Raw genomic sequence first — 16,809 nt, forward strand, 5'->3', positions numbered from 1 at the left:
ATGATGAAGTCTTTTCTTTCCCTTAAGGCCCATCTCGGGGGCATGTCCTCAGGACACTTTCCGGATGCCCCACCTCCTGTCAGGGCCCCTCTATCTCCCATCATCTGATTAGAAGTGACTTGAGAGGAGGGTCTGTGTCCCCGTGCCTGTATAGGGTGGCACTCTGCACAAAGTGGACACATCAAGGAAAATGCGTCAAACTGACTTGAATAGAGTTGAAAGGGGTCTTGGAGGCCCTGTCGTCCTTCCTCCCAGCCCAAAGCAGGAAGGCCTCAAACAACTGCAACGCTCCCAAGTGTGGCCCCAACCAGATAGATGATATTAATGTGTGGTTTTCTAAGTCACTCTGTCCCCACAGGTATCCTCACATATAGTCATGTGGCCCTCGTCACCCCGCTGCTCTAGGGCGGACACGCTCTGCCAGACAGATGCCTCCTGGCCAGGCCTGGTATTTTCCCCAGAGCAGGCTGGGAAAATCCTCCCAATGTAGCAAGGACACTGGGAGGGCAGAGATTCCAGGGATGTTCACCGTCACCTGAAAAGTATCTTGTCACCCTCCACACCCCACTTCCAAAACAGATCACCTGGCCTGAGTCCTTCACAGGAGGGTGTTCAAGCCTGGAGCAGCTTGCTCAAAGTCACACAGCTCTGGTCAGTAGCAGAGCAAGGATCAAAGCCAAGTCTCCTGACCACAAACCAGTGCTGCCTGGTACACTCTGAGGCTGCCCAATCTGTCATTCTCTTTGTTGGGGGGATCAAACCTGACTCAGCCACAGAGACACACCTGGATGAGCTCATCTCTGGTGGCAAAGTGGGTGATAATCACATTCTTTCCATCCGGCCACTGAGTGAGGGAGACACCCATCCTCTGGGAGGCCACTTCATGGATATTGTCAGGAAGATGTTTCTCAAGGCGCTGCTTCACAAAACTGATGCAGTCATAGGAAGGGTGAAAGATGCCGATGCTTTTCTTCCGGATGTCCTTGACCATGTCCTGAAGGTTGGAACAGCAGAAGTCTAGAAGAGAACAGAAGACAGGACCTTCCCTCAACACTACTCCCTTAGACAATACCTTCCCTTGGGTTTGGGGGAAGAGGGGAGGTGGGATGGGGAGCTATGGCTCCTTCTCTGGTGGTCCCTTCCCTTCCTCTCCTTTCCGCTTCTTTTCTCCTTCCTTTCCCTTTCCACACTGAGTTTCTATATGTCACCCAAACTGGAAGTGCAGTGACCACTCACAGGCCCCACCCCACTGATGATCAACTGGGATGCTTTGATCTGGGTCAGTTGTTGTCTCCTTAGGCAGTCTGGTGTGGTGCTCTACTCCTTTTCCCCAGGCCTAACCCTCCCCTCCTACACACACACACACACACACACACACACACACACCGTACTTCACATCTGATCAGCTTTAGGCCAAGTGCAGCTCAGATCTCTCAAACTCAAGAGATCCATCATGCACAGCCTTTCCTTATGCTAATAAAAAACACAAGTCCAGCCCACTCCCATCCCAGAATGAAAGGAGAGTTAATTAATAAGAGATTGGGGGGGCAGCTATGTGACGCAGTGGATAAAGCACCAGCCCTGGATTCAGGAGTACCTGAGTTCAAATCCAGCCTCAGACACTTTACACTTACTAGCTGTGTGACCCTGGGCAAGTCACTTAACCCCCATTGCCCTGCAAAAAAGTAAAATAAATAAATAAAAATTTAAAAATAAATAGATTGGGAGACCTCTTAAAATCCTTAGCTTCCTTCAAGATACTTCTCAAAGTCCATCCATTGCACAAAGCCTTTCTGGTCCCCGTCATCCTCAAATCCCCCCCCATCCCTGCAATCCCTTCCACTGAGATCACCTTTCATATACAGCATTGTTATTTTCCTGTTGTCTCCCTCACTAGACTATGAGCTCCTTGAGGGCAGTGATTGTATTTTTGCCCTTCTTTGTAACCCCAGCACTTGGCATAGTAACTGGCACATAGCAAGAGTTTACTAAATGCTTATCTACTAACAACAACAAAAACACACACAGAGGAAAGACAGTGTGGCCTCATGCATAGTGAGCTGGTCTCAGAATAAAAACCGAGATTCAAGTCTCACCTGTAACACATACTAATGCCCCTGGGCAAGTCACTTAACTCTTCCAGTCTCTAAGTTACAAATGAATTGCCTCTCTGTGTCAGTAAAGGGAATTCTCTCACTGAGAATTTCCAAACTGGTGAATTCTCTGATGGGGGTGGGGGGAGGGTGGGAAGCCTAGAAGGTGCTTGCAGCACTTTCCACTCTCAGTTACCTGTGGGACTGAAAGTTAGCATAGTAGACGGAGTTGAGCACAATTTTTTTTATCTAAGAGGCCTACATTTGAGTCCTGGCTCTAGCACATACTAACAGTGTCACTGGGAAGAACTTACTTCCTCTTATTGGGCCTCAGGTTTGTCATCTAGAAAATGGATTCAACAATCTTTGTATTACCTGCCTATCAGGACTGTCATGAGCAATGTACTTTGCAAACTGCAATGCATGACAGCTACATGAGTCAATGAGCTTCTTTCTTTTTTGTCTTAAAGCTTTCTTCGTGGGGCAGCTAGGTAGCGCAGTGGATAAAGCACCAGCCCTGGATTCAGGAGGACCTGAGTTCAAATCCGACCTCAGACACTTGACATTTACTAGTTGTGTGACCCTGGGCAAGTCACTTAACCCTTATTGCCCCGCCAAAAAAAAAAAAAAAAAGCTTTCTTTGTCATAGACTCACAGATTCTTGGAGCTAGAGGGACCACAAAGGTCACCTAGTTACATTCCCAACTGAATAGGAATCCCCCCTACAACATCTCCAACAAGTGGTCACTCAGCCTCTGATTGAAGACCTCCAGTGAAAGGGAACTTACTACCTTTCAGGTCAACTCATCCCCAGTTAGCCAGTTCTGATTGTTAGGAAGTCTTGGTTTAGGAAGATTGTTAAGAATCTGCTTCTGAGGGGCAGCTAGGTGGCGCAGTGGATAGAGCACTGGAGTCAGGAGGACCTGAGTTCAAATCCGACCTCAGACACTTAACACTTACTAGCTGTGTGACCCTGGGCAAGTCACTTAACCCCCATTGCCTCACCAAAACAAAAGAATCTGATTCTGCAACTCCCACACACACACACACACACACACACACACGCACTCCTCTTGGTTCTTCCCTCTGAGGCAGAAAAGAACAGGTCTGATCTATCTTCCACATGACAACCCGGAGATAACTGGAAATCAGCTACCATGTTCTCTTTTCCAAGGGAAACCTCCCCTTCCTAGGATATAGTCTCTTTCCGTCCCCTTCCAAACAAAAGCCCTCCAGTTTGCCACCACAGCCAAGTCTCTGGTCCAGGAGATGGATTCCGACCAAGATCTGTCTTTTCTGTGGCTCTTCCATCTGGGTTTGGAGCGGGCTTAAGATCACAGAAAGCTCCTCTCCCACTTTATCTTCGCTTCTCCCATGAACTCATCAAAAGGTGAAAGGCAGGGAGTCCCCAGAAGCAGGGGCTGGCCCAGACTCCTCCACGATCTATCTGCCTCTGTGCCAGTAATCTCCCTTCTCTCCCTGGGCTTCAGTTTACCCTTCTGTCGAGGGAGGGAGGTGGGAATGCCCTTCCATGCTCTCTCCAGTCTCTGCTATCTCTGTCTCGGGGGAACTAGCTGCCCACTGAGAGCCTCCAGCCCGCCTGCCCGCCCTCCCCTTCTCCCCCATTTACCTGCCTGCTTTTAAGGTTTAAGCGTTCCTGATCCTGAAATCCCTTCAAAGACGCCTAGCCCGGGGCAGGGCGGGCACCAAAAGCTGAGGCGCTGGAACTTGCCCAAGATCACCGTGGAATCAAAGGCAGGGCATCTGACTAGATCCCCTGCCCCTACCCCACCCCCATCCCCAAACTGAGAAGAAGCCTCGGAGATCGTCTGCTGCCTTCTCCTGGTTTGAAAAGAAGGGAGGTGATTTGGCCCAGGGCCCACAGCGGGTGAGTGGCATGGTCGGAAGCCGAGCCCAGGCTCCGCGCTGCGCCCGAGTCTGGCTGCGGCCCCGGCCCGCCCCGCCCCGCCCGCTGGGAGCTACGCACCCATGGACTTGCCGCTGAGGATGGCAAGGCAGCAGAGCGTGCCGGACGACGAGCCGTAGAAGCGGCCGGCCCCGCGCAGCAGGTGGGGGGCGCGCTCTCCCAGGCAGGCCACCACGCCCACGTGGTAGAGCCCCATGAAGCCCGAGCCCGCGAACGACACGTTCCAGCTGCCCTCCTGTTCGTACATGTCGAGGGCCTGGCCTGGAAGCAGCCCCGAAGCTGGCCTCCGCCTCCAGGGGCTCAGGGAGGAATCCGGAGCTGGTCCGAGCCGCCTCGGGTACCAAGCCAACTTTCTACTGCCTCCACGCCCGTGACGTCACCCGCCGGCCCATCCAATCCCGGAGGCTGCGCCCTTCCCCCTTCCTGCAAGCAACCTGGGGTCCCGCGCCCCGGGTTCTGAACCTTTCCAGGTCAATGGGTTGTCCAGGCTGCCCCGTATCTTCCAGAGCCGTGTCCACGCAGGCATCCTGGCAGTCAGGTCAGACCTGCCTCCTCCTCTGCGGTGCGGGGGACGGGAGCCACTCACCGGTTCCTAAGGATCCGACATTTAGAGCCGGAGAGGGCAGATATGTGTCTTAGACGTCGTCCAGCTCAGTCTCCTTATTTTACACGTAAGGAAACCCAGAGAGGGGAGGTGACTGGCCACAGTCAAACAGGAGCAGGTCTGTCGGTGTGTGTCCAAGCTCCGCTGCCCAGGAAAACATGCTAGACCTACATGATTTTTAAAAGAATGGCATTATACTGTATGACCCTGGGCAAGTCACTTAACCCTCATTGGCGGGGGGGGGGGGGGGGGGGGAGGGAAGAATGGCATTAACTCTCATTAGGGCCTGCTCTGTTGTTTCTCCAGAGTTCGTTCGTTCGTTCATTTATTCATTCGTTCATCCATTAATTCATTCGTTAGTTCGTTCACTCGCTCAACCATTCATTCATTCGTTCACTGAGTGAATTCTTTCATTCTTTCATTCGTTCACACTTGGCTTCACTCATTTTCTCATTCATTTGTTTACTGAGTCATTTACTCCCGAGAGCATCCCTTTGTTCATTCACTAACTCATTTATTCATGTATTCGTTCTTTCACTAACTCATGGGTTCACTTAGCAAATATTTACTAAGTGGCAACTTTGTGTTGGCAAGTAAGGTGAAAAGCATTTGATTTCCATTTCAGAGAGCTCCCAGTCATCTCAAAGGAGGCAGCAGCGAGATACAGGGGAAGAAATAATTATAAAAGTAGACAAAGTGCCACCTGCACCATTGACAAGGCAGAGAGGGACACATGGGCAGCTTCCAAGGGGGAAAGGTCACTTCCACCTGAGAGGACATGAACCCTCCATACACTCACCCAGGAGCCCCTTTGGATCACAGAGGATAGAAATAATGATGTTTTATTTTATAGCACCTTATAGTTTGCAGGTCATTTTCTTCCCAATGACCCCAAGAGAGGGGACAAGTACTATTATTCCCATGTCACAGATGAGGAAACTAACCTAGGGAGGGGAAGGGACTTGCTATTGTCACCCAGCTAGTCCAAGTCTCTCCCCTCTCTCTACAATATCTGAAAAAAAAAAAAGAAAATTAAAAGGGCAATGGAGCTAAAGTTGGAGACTTCACTGAGGCTGTGGATCAATGAGGTAGATGCTAATTGGCCCAGATAAGGAGTGACTAACACTTCTCTGTATTTCTATATGAGCTGTACTGTGGGCTGACTCCAAAAGTGTGAGTTGCTATTATGACAGATGTTCAGGTAGGGACTGGATACTGACTCGTCAGAGAGTTCTCCAGGTATGGGGCCACCATTGAGCCTCTCACCTCCTGACTCTGGGATCTGGAGTCTTTGATTCCAGAGGACTAGCACTTTATGCCCACAATCTCCCTAGCTCCTCACCAGCACTCTATGAGGGAAGGAAGGAGGACCAGGCTTATCATTCCCATTTTACAGAGGAGAAAACTGAGGGCTTGAGAAAGGAAATGATTTGCCCAAGGGCACTCAGGAAGTCTGGCTCAACCAGGCTTGGGACCAAGTCTCGGGAATCCCTGACCAGAGCCCATCCCTCTCTACACCAGCCTGTACTCTCACCCATTGATCTGGTCATCTCATGGGATGAGCTTCTGCTTGCTGATACAACAGGACTGAGTCCTCTCCGAGTCACCCTCCTCTACTTCCAGCATAGCCTCTCCTCCAGAAGAGTAATCCCTCTCCTCCCTCACACCTGTGTCCTGCTTGGGAGGCTATCAACGATACCCTACTGCAAACAAATCAACAAGGCTTGGCCCAGGAGGTAGTGGCTTTTTTTTGGGGGGGGGGGGTTGTTTGTTGTTGTTGTTGTTTTTTGGTGAGGCAATTGGGGTTAAGTGACTTGCCCAGGGTCACACAGCCAGTAAGTGTCAAGTGTCTGAGGTCGGATTGGAACTCAGGTCCTACTGAATCCAGGGCCAGTGCTTTATCCACTGTGCCACCTAGCTGCCCTAGGTAGTATTTTTAACATTTACCAAGCACTTAAACATTAGTTTAAATTTTCTTTTTTTGTTTATGAACTTAAGCACCAACAAACATGAACAAAGGGGCAGCTAGGTGGCTCAGTGGATAAAGAACTGACCCTGTATTCAGAAGGACCTGAGTTCAAATCTGGCCTCAGTCACTTGATACTTATTAGCTGTGTGACCCTGGGCAAGTCACTTAACCCCCATTGCCCCGCAAAAAAAAACAAACAACAACAACAACAACAAAAAAAAACCCAAACATGAACAAAAATAGAATATATAAAATATGTGCAACATACAAAAATAGAAATGGAATACAATTCCCCTGGAACATATACACAGCCATGAATGGCGAAAAGATGCAAAAACTGACTTAGGGCAAGCCAAATAAATGGTTTAGCCTGGCATTCGAAGCTCTCTGTGCTCTGACCCCAAGATACCAATATCACATCCAAACCTCCCTATGGTCTAAGGTACCTGTCAGCATTTCCTTGAAAGCCTCAAGGAAGGGCAGCTAGATGACACAGTGGATAAAGCCCCGGCCCTGAATTCAGGAGGACCTGAGTTCAAATCCAACCTCAGACACTTGACACTTACTAGCTGTGTGACCCTGGACAAGTCACTTAACCCTCACTGCCCGGACCCCCCCCAAAAAAAAAACCCTCAAGGGAAGGGAAACCTATTGCCTCAACTTTGGGACAGCTCTAATTGTTAGGACCATCTGAGGCCCCTTAGTGTCTTCAGGCAGGAATGAACTTCCATTGCTTGAGCGCAGGGTAGAGAGGAATCTTGTGCAGTTGTGGACTAGAATGACTGGCTTCCAATGCCCCTCCCAGTTCTGAAATTCCACCATGACTCCACTTACAGTACCTTTATTGAGGCCCTCAGCACCTCCTGCCTCAGGGCCTGAATCTGGCTCCTTCCTAATCTGTCTCCCTTGCTCTAATTTCTCCCACTCCCTTCTATCCTTCACATGCTGCCTGACCCATCTTCCTAACGAACAGCTCAGGTTACATCACTCACCTACTTGTGGCAAAAAGAGCAATGTACTGGGTGTTAAGAGACCTGGGTTCTTTCCCCCTGTTTCTTCATCTGTGAAATAGGAACGATACCATACTGGTCTGTACATGGCCCAATCCTCTAGAATGGGATCATAGGTTTCGAGCTGGGCAAGAAGCCCTTGGAGATCGATCATCTAGTCCAAACACATCATTTTACAGCAAAGGAAAGTGCAGCCCAGACAGGCAAATGGCCTTGCCTAAGGAGACAGAGCTGGCCAGTGGCTGATCCAGATTTGCACCCAGGTCACCTGGCTCGAATCCTGCTCTGTTTCCACTGGACCACACTACCTTAAAGCCTTACATCAACAACCGCCATCTACCGTCTCCTTGAAAGGAAAAGAAAATGCAGGTGTGTCCTGAGGGTTTCTATAAGGAAATAGCAACTTTTATTTGGACTCAGATCAAATCAACCAACGAGCATTTGTTATAATATATAATATAATCAAGCAATCAACAAGCCTGCTATGTGTCCAGTGCTGTTCTGCTGCTGAGGATCCAAAGAGAAAAGAGAAACAATCTGTTCCCCCAAGGAGTTTAAATTCTATAGGGAGAAAAGATCAGGAATATTTGCCCAGGAATCCCCCTCCACAGTGTCCTGGGCCAGTGGTCATCTAAGATCTGCTTAAACATCTCCAGTGATGGGGAACTCACCACCTCCCAAGGCAGCCCATTCCCCATGTGACCTGCTCTCCTAGGAGACTCAGATGGCTTCTTCCCAACTTCTACCCACTGCTCCTGGTTCTTCCCTCAAAGCCCAGGATCTTATTTCTTAAGGAAAGGAATTTGTGGGGGCAGCTAGGTGGCGATATGGATAAAGCACCAGCCCTGGATTCAGGAGGACCTGAGTTCAAATCCAATCTCAGGCACTTGACACTAGCTGTGTGACCCTGGGCAAGTCACTTAACTCATTGTCCTGCCAAAAAAAAAACAAAGATGGGAAGCAGAAAAGAGCCCTTAAAATCAGTCTGGCCTCCTATTTTAGAGAGGAGGAAACTGAGGGCCAGAGAGGGGACTGAACTCAATGATCTTGATGGACGTTGATACAGTGAATGGAAGTTTACAAAGCAGTTTACTAATATCTTAAAATCCACACATGAAACAGGAGTACAGCTATTACCCTTGTTTTTGATGGGTGAGCCTCAGAGAGGGTGAATGACCTGTATAAGGCCACACAGAGTAAATACAAGATTGTCATGTTCTTTCCTCCTCACTGCTCTGCAGCAGGCTTTCTCAAAGTACCCCAAATCTGTCCCCATTCCAGTCCACCCTCCATACAGCTGCCAAACTGACCTTCCTAAAGTGCAGGTCTGACCATGTCCAGTGACTTCCTATCACCTCCAGAATCAAAGATAAGATCCTTTGACACTCACAGTCCTCCATACCTGGCCCCCGCCCACCTCTCCAGTCCCTCCATGTACTCTGTGAGCCAGTGACACCAGCCTCCCTGATCTTCCTCCTGTCCATCTCCCAACTGCCCCCATTTTCCCTGGCTGCCCCCAAACACGGAACTCTCTCCCTCATCATCTCCATCTCAAAACTTCCCTGACTTCCTTCAAGTCCTAGCCAAAGTCCCACTTTTTATGCTTCAATCTGTCTTCAGACACCATCAGTTCTTTCTCTGGAGATAGATTGCATTTCTCATAAGTCTTTCAGAGTTGTCTTGGATCATTGTATTGCTGAAAATAGCTAAGTCATTCACAGCTGATTATCTCACAATATTGCTGTTACTTTGTATACAGTACATTTCACTTTGCATCAGCTCATGTAAGTCTTTCCAAGTTTTTCCGAGAGCATCCTGCTCATCATTTCTTATAGCCCAATAGCGTTCCATCGTAATCCATCCATCATAATCAGCCATCCCCCAATGGATGGGCATCTCCTCAATTTTGAATTCAACTTTTTGGTTTTTATCTATTTTTGGATACCAACCTAGTAGTTGTATTACTACATCAAAGAGTATGCGTGGTTTTATAGTCCTTTGACCAGAGTTCCCAATTGCTCTACAGAATGTTTAAATCAGTTTACAACTCCACCAATGGTGCATGAATGTCTCATTTTCCCCATATCCCCTACAACATTTGACATTTTCCTCTGCTGTCCTATTATCAAGTACCCAGAATTGTTCTGACCTACATCTCTCCAGTCAATAGTGAGTTAGAGCATTTGTTTCATATGGCTCTAGGTAGTTTTGATGATTTCATGTGAGAACTTCATATCTTTTGATCATCTCTCAACTAGGGAATAAAGTCCCACTTTCTCCAAGAAGGCTTGCCTCCTCAGTCTTAGTGCCTCCCTGTTGAGGATGTCTCCATATTAACCTGTACATATCTTGTTTGTATGTAGCTGTTCAAATGCCATCCCTGGGTTAAGCTCTGGGTTGTTGGAGAGTAGGGACCCTTTGAGGGGATTTGCCTTGCTTTGTATCTCCAGTGCCTGGTACATGGTAGGTGCTTAATAAATATTTATTGATGGACAGGTCAGTCTCTGGATTTTACAGGCGCACAGACTGAGGCCAAGAGAAGTTAAATGATTTCCCCAAAGCCAAACAGCTAATAAGTAACAAAACAAGATTTGAACCCAGGTCTTCTGTCTTCAAATCCAGACCTTGTCTCCTCACACTCTGCCAACAAACTCAGGGAGCCTCATCCTCAGAGGACTGGTATCAATCCAATTACTTCCCAAAACAACTTATTAAACCATGAGCACCATGATATCAAGGAAAGAAGGCTGACTTTGGAGTCCCACATCCCAGGTTCAAATCCTGCCCTTTGTCATATACTGCCTTGCCACCTTGGTAAATTCAATTAACTTCCCCAGGCCTCAGTTTCCTCATCTATAAAGTGGTGGAGTGAAACTAGCAGGCCTCCAAAGTTCCTTCCAGCTCAAAGCCTATAAGCCTATGCCCCATGTCCTAAAACAAAGAGGGTCTGGGGGAGTCTCTGGTGGGTATTGGAACCACAAGGTAGGTAGAATATTGGAAATACTAAAGATGCTTCCCAACTACATTTATCAGCACCTGGATTAACAGAGGTTCAAACCACCTGAGAAGTCATTAGGATGTGTGTATCAGCTGCTGGGACATGTTCTGATTAGGGCAGAGCAGAGTGAGACTGAACCACATGACATGGTGGAGAGGGCACTGGGATAGGTCCCATCATTAAGAGCCAAGTAAAAGCAGTCTCTTATAATTGAGTTTTATAGGATAGAATCCAAGCCCATTTAGAGACTCCACCAATGGAACTGCAACCACTTAAACAACACTGAACAAACCAGCTCCAACGTGGGAGCAATTCTCTTTCCATGAGGAGTCACAGAGAGATGAAGCCCTTGGCCCAATCCTTGCCTTAGTTTCTACATGTCATGGGTGATTTAGAGATACCTAAGCAAGGAAGTCAATAAATCAACATGCATTCACACATTCATTGGGCATTTCCTATGCATCAGGCACTGTGCTAACTGCCGATGCAGAGAAAGATGAAAGAGGTAAATGACGTGTAAGCCCGAGACACATAAGGTCTTAGAGCTGGAAGTAAACTTGGAGATCATCTAGTCCAGCCCCATTACTTTGGAGAAGAGGAAACCAAGGACCCAGAGGGGAAGGGGCTTGCCAAGGTTACATGGCCAGCTAATGACAGAGCTGGATTCCAGCCCTGGGGACAGACTCCTGCCCCTCACCCTTTGCATTTTACCACAGTACTTCTCAAATTGGGGTTGTATCCTATAGCAGTGGGAAGGAATCCATCTTATTTTCCTCTAGGAAATGTAAACTCCTTGATGGCAGAGATGGTTTCAATTAAGTCTTTCTGATGGTATCCTTGGCATCTAGCACAGTGCCTGGCATATGGTGGCAGCTTTTGTTGAGTCCCTTTCAGTCCCAGTCATGTCCAACTCTCCGCAACCTCATCTGAGGTTTTCTTGGCAAAGACACTGGCATGCTTTGCCATCTCCTTCTACAGTTCATTTGACAGATGAGGAAACTGAGGCAAACAGGGTTAAGGGACTTGCCAGGGTCACACAGCTAGTATCTGAGGATGGATTTGAAGCCCGGGAAAATGAGTCTTCCTGACTTCAAGCCCGGCACTCTATCCATTGTCCCACCTAACTGCCCCTAGCTGGTATGTGGTAGGTGCTTCGTAAATACTTGTTGAGGTAAACAGGTTCAGTGAGACCCACCCCCAAGAGATGAAGACCATGCATGCTTCCTGTAGTACTCTCGAAGGTCCTGATAACTTCTCATTTATACATCTTGTACAGCAGTACTACCTGGTCCTCATGGACCATGGGTAAGTTCCTTAACCTCTGTGAGACTCAGGTGGTGGTAAGAATCAAATAAGATAATGTATATAAGAGCACTTTGTAAACCATAAAGTGTTAAGTAAATGCTAACTGTTCTTGTTTCAGGAAATTGAGTCATTTCAGAGAAAACCAGAGCACTGAATTCAAAAGCCCCCCCACCCCTTTCTTTCTCTGTGCTACTTTAGGCAAGTCACTGAGCATCCCTCAAGCTCAGTTTCCTCCCTTATCACCATCTGGGGATGGAATAGACATTTTCAAAAGCCTTTTTCATCTTTCAAACTATGATTCTAGGATTTTCTTGATGTCATTGGCATTACCTAGCACTGATAACCTCTGAGGCACCAAGGGGGCTGGGCACTATGCCCACTCCCTTCTCTGTAAAGGGGGCCCTCTACTCTAGACCCACACATTTGTTGCAGACCAGATTCAGTGATGGGAGAACCTGAACTCTAATGAGCAGGTTAAGCAGTCTTTACTCACACTCTGGTTTGTTAAACTCCCACCTCAGTGCCCTATATACAAATTACTTAGGGATTAGGTGTTAGCTCATATCTGGGGTCTTCTTCCAAGGGTTAAGTAGATAGGTACTCAGTGTATAAAATGAAGCAAATGTGGGACACCTATTTACATCCTACATTCAAAAGAACACTGGGGGCAGCTAGGTGGCACAGTGGATAGAGCACCGGCTCTGGAGTCAGGAGTACCTGAGTTCAAATCCAGCCTCAGACACTTAACACTTACTAGCTGTGTGACCCTGGGCAAGTCACTTAACCCCAATTGCCTCACCAAAAAAACAAGAACACTGGATTTGAAGTCAGGTGACTTGGGTTCCTTTGCCAGCACTGCTACCTACTACCTAGGGGACCAAATAATTTCAGCTTCCTCTACCTTAGTTTCCTAAACTGTAAAAATGTGAGGGTTGAACTACATGGCTTCTGAGATCCCTCCCAACTCCATAATTGGGATCTTATCTTGCCTTTACCATCATAAAATTAAATGTTTCTATGGTGTTAAATCTTTTATTGCTCACATACATTATCTCATCTGAATCTCACAATTCTGTAAGGAAAATATGCTAAGGGATAATCAGATCCTAGAGCTGGAGCTAAGCTAGAAAGGATCTAAGAGACTGTCTGGCCAACAACAAGAAATGATTAAGCACTTACTCTGTACCAGCTAAACGTGACCCCCTCTACGTTTGATAGAAATAGAGCTGTGACATCCTGATCTCTGGAGTCCCTTCCAACTCTGTCCTTTCTGAGCTATGAGTCAGGGATTAGAAGGCCCATTACTCATCATCTCTATTCTTTTTACTATTAGATAACCCATCACTGTTATCCTAGCCTTGTTTTAGAAATGTTCTCCAGACAATATTTCTTTACTTCCTCTGCTAAGAGCTCAAACATCTTGGCCACCTGGATGCTTTCTTCTTAGGGTTGTTAAGCACATGAGGGGTAAGATCCAATCTACATGGATGAAGTCACAAAGTCAGACCTGGGAAGGATTTCAATCTTGTCCATCTCCTTTATTTACCAGATAATAAAAATAGTCATAGGGCTAGAGTGGACAGTACCCTGGTTAGAGCCAGAAGTTCCAAAATAACATTTATACTCTACCACAGACCAGCTTTGTGACATTGGACAGGTCCTTCTCTGAGTCAGTTTCTCCATATATCAAAGGAGAATAGAAATATCTGAGATTTATATAACACTTTAATATCTACAAAGCACTTTACATTCATTGCTTTGCCAGGTCCTCATAAAAACCCCATAAGATAAGTACCATGGCTATTATCATTCTGACTTAACAGAAAGGGAAACTGAGACTCAGAGGAGCCCAGCAACTTGTCCATGGTCACTCAATTGGTAAGTGTCAGGAGGTAGGATTCTAACCCAAGTCTTTCCACTATACCACATTACCTGACTACCTTTTCCATAGATTTCTCATTTGGATCCATTTAGAAACTACCCCCTCCCTTTTGACTCAGTAATCCCATGCCTTGGTTACAGGAGGATGCCAAAGGAGCTCAAAGACAGAAACAAAGAGCCAGTATATACCAGCACAGTCATTACAGCTGTCTTTGTGGAAGCACAGACAAAGAAATAAAGTGGGTATCTGTCGGTTGGGAAATGGCTGGAAAAGAAACAAAACTGTGTTATATCAACTAATCAGCCAACTCACAAACATTGATTAAACTGTTCTGTGCCAATCACTGGGCAGGGTGCTGAGGATGCAAAGACAGAAGGGAATGGGTCATGCCCTCAGGGAGCTTACATTGTACAGTGTAATGGAATATTGATATGCAATAAGAAATTACAAATATGAGGATTCAGAGAAACATGAGAAGATTTCTGTGAACCGATGCAGAGCAAAGTGACCAGAAGAAGAATACGTTTCACAATGACTATGACAATGTAAATGAAGAAATCAAATAAAAACAAGTTTTTAAAAGGAAAGAAAAGACAAAAAAGGACAGCAAGGAAAAGGGAGGAGTAGAAAAAGGAAGGAGGGAAAGAAAAGGGAAGGAAAAACAAGGGAAGGGAAAGGAAAAGAAGAAAAGGCAGGAAGGGAAAGATCGCTAAAAATCAAGAGTTTTGGTGTTCTTCACATTGTTTGTGTCCTGGATTCCTCTGGCAGTCTGGTGAAACCTATGCACCTCTTCTGAGAGTTATATTTTTAAATGCATAGGTTTACAATGGAAACCAATTACTCTATATTGAAAAAACAATTATGGGGGCAGCTAGGTGGCACAGTGGATAGAGCACCAGCCCTGGAGTCAGGAGTACCTGAGTTCAAATCTGGCCTCAGACACTTAACACTTACTAGCTATGTGACCCTGGGCAAGTCACTTAACCCCAATTGCCTCACTAAAAAAACAAACAAACAAACAAAAAACAATTATGGAATGTTTTTGTTTTGGAAGCAAGTTCACAGATCACAAGTCAGGAACCTTTGACCAAGAAAGAATTGTACTCTGGGTAACTATAAAGCCCCTGGTGGTCCCAGAGAACATTTAGTGAAACAGGCCACCTTTCCTCCTAGCTGCCAAAAGGTGAGGGACCTCTGGGGCAGAATGCGGCATATGTCGACAGATATGCTCATTGTGTTCATTGGTTTTTCATTTTGCTCTTTTTCCTTGTTCCTAAGGAGAGCTTTTATTGGTGCTGTTCGATACAAATATTTTCCCAATTTATAATCTCTGCATTCTCTCCATTGATTGTATTTGTGTAAAAACTCCCAACTTTTTTTTAACCGTCTCTGTAATTTCATCTGTGGAAAGAGTGCCCAGTGAGGGACTTCCCCTGCTGTTGTCAATTGGCAGCTTCTCTTCAGATTCTGATCTCATTGAGTTTTTCATTTTATTTAAATGAAAGTGTCCAGTTTGTTCTTTATGATTGATCACCTTTATACTCAGATTCTTTTGGAATTCGCTCTTTCTGGTACCTGGCACATAGAATATGCTTAATAATTGCGTGTCTATTGATTAATTGATTGATTTACAAAGTATTTGCAGTACAACCACCCCATGAGGTTGAAAAAAGGGCCCATTTTACAGATAAGGAAACTGAGGCACAAGATTAGGGGAAGTGACTTGCACAGGGGTCCACATCTAGTAAGCCCAGTGCCCTTCTTGTTGACACCTTGCCACCCACCTCTCCCTGCCCTGTAACTAGATTCCATTATGGCTATACTCAATTGGATCTCTGAGTTTGGACAAGTGTGGGCTAGAAAATGGCCCACAGTTGAAGGAGTGAAGCAATCCTGCCCACTACCCAAGCTTGGGGAACCAGGAAGCACTTCAGGGCATGATTCAGGCCTGTGGGCCAGGGGAAGCCAATTGGTGATGAAGGGCAGTGTTTCTCATTGGGAGGGCCCTGGACTAGAGTCCAAGGTGGGAAGGGAATTAGAGATGTCTTCTAGGATTTAAAGGGCTATCTTGGGAAACAAGAATCACACTTATTCAGCTTGGCCCCAGAGAATGGAACTAGGATCAAAGAAAAAAACTTTGTCTCAAACGAGGAAAAATCTTCCTGCCAGTTTGAGTAGAACCTCAGCTCATCATGGGAAGCCTTCGAGCAAAGGCTGCAAAACTCGTTAGGGATGTGCAGGTCCAGCTTGGACCAGAGCAGGGGTTCCTAACTGGGATCCAAGGACCCCCAAGGATCCATAGATAGATTGCAGGAGGTCTGTGAATTCGTTTTGGTGTTTTAATAATGCTATGTCAATACAACAGGCTTCCTTCATTATCCTGTGTTTAATTTCATGCTTTTAAAACTCTTATTCTGAGAAAGGGTCCCCAGGCTTACCAGACTTACTGCCTCAAGGGTCAGGGTGATTTCTGAGGTTCCTTCCATCTTCGATTGGACTGGAGTCAGGAGACCTGAGGATAACACCTGGCTTGGACACTCACTACCTGCATGATCCTGGGGAGGCTAGTTCCTTTCTCTGGGCCTCAGTTTATTCCTCTCAAAAATGGATATCATACTAACTACCTAAGAGGTTGTTGTTTGTGGTGAACCACCACAGAATCTGGTACTAGGAATGTCAGAGGCCTTAAAACACAAGTTCAAGTCCCACTTCTGATACTTCTTGGTTGAGTGACCCTGGGACAGGCCTCCTACTGCTCCCTGCTCTAAGCTACTCTCTAAGGCTCTAGACTGCAAATGAAGGGGGCAACCTGCACTGGTAGAAGGAATTTCCTCATCCAGGAGTGCCCTCTATCAGTGACAACACAGGCCTAGTTCCTGCCCTGGCCCTCATCCTCTTCTCCAGGCTACCTCATTTTTCTCTTTTCCCGATGGGTTCCCCTAGAAATGGTCCTGGGAAGCATCCTTTCCTGCTTATGATGATTAATGTTCTAAGACTCATGGCAGGGGTGGATAAAATGGC

The 16,809-nt window shown here is 46.7% G+C and overlaps 1 protein-coding gene across 1 annotated transcript in view; it reads right to left on the reverse strand.

Moving 5' to 3' along the window:
* The window catches only part of PNPLA5 (patatin like phospholipase domain containing 5), a 27,987-nt gene extending 20,048 nt beyond the window's left edge, over positions 1–7,939 (reverse strand). The window contains 5 exon segments of the mRNA XM_043967730.1: positions 785–1,017; positions 4,081–4,275; positions 4,278–4,319; positions 4,483–4,612; positions 7,925–7,939. Of these exon segments, the coding sequence (XP_043823665.1) occupies positions 785–1,017; positions 4,081–4,275; positions 4,278–4,319; positions 4,483–4,612; positions 7,925–7,939 (615 nt within the window).
* Positions 7,940–16,809: the final 8,870 nt, after the last annotated feature.

The sequence above is a fragment of the Dromiciops gliroides genome, chromosome 5 (assembly GCF_019393635.1).
Source record: "Dromiciops gliroides isolate mDroGli1 chromosome 5, mDroGli1.pri, whole genome shotgun sequence".
Taxonomy (NCBI): Eukaryota; Metazoa; Chordata; class Mammalia; order Microbiotheria; family Microbiotheriidae; genus Dromiciops; species Dromiciops gliroides.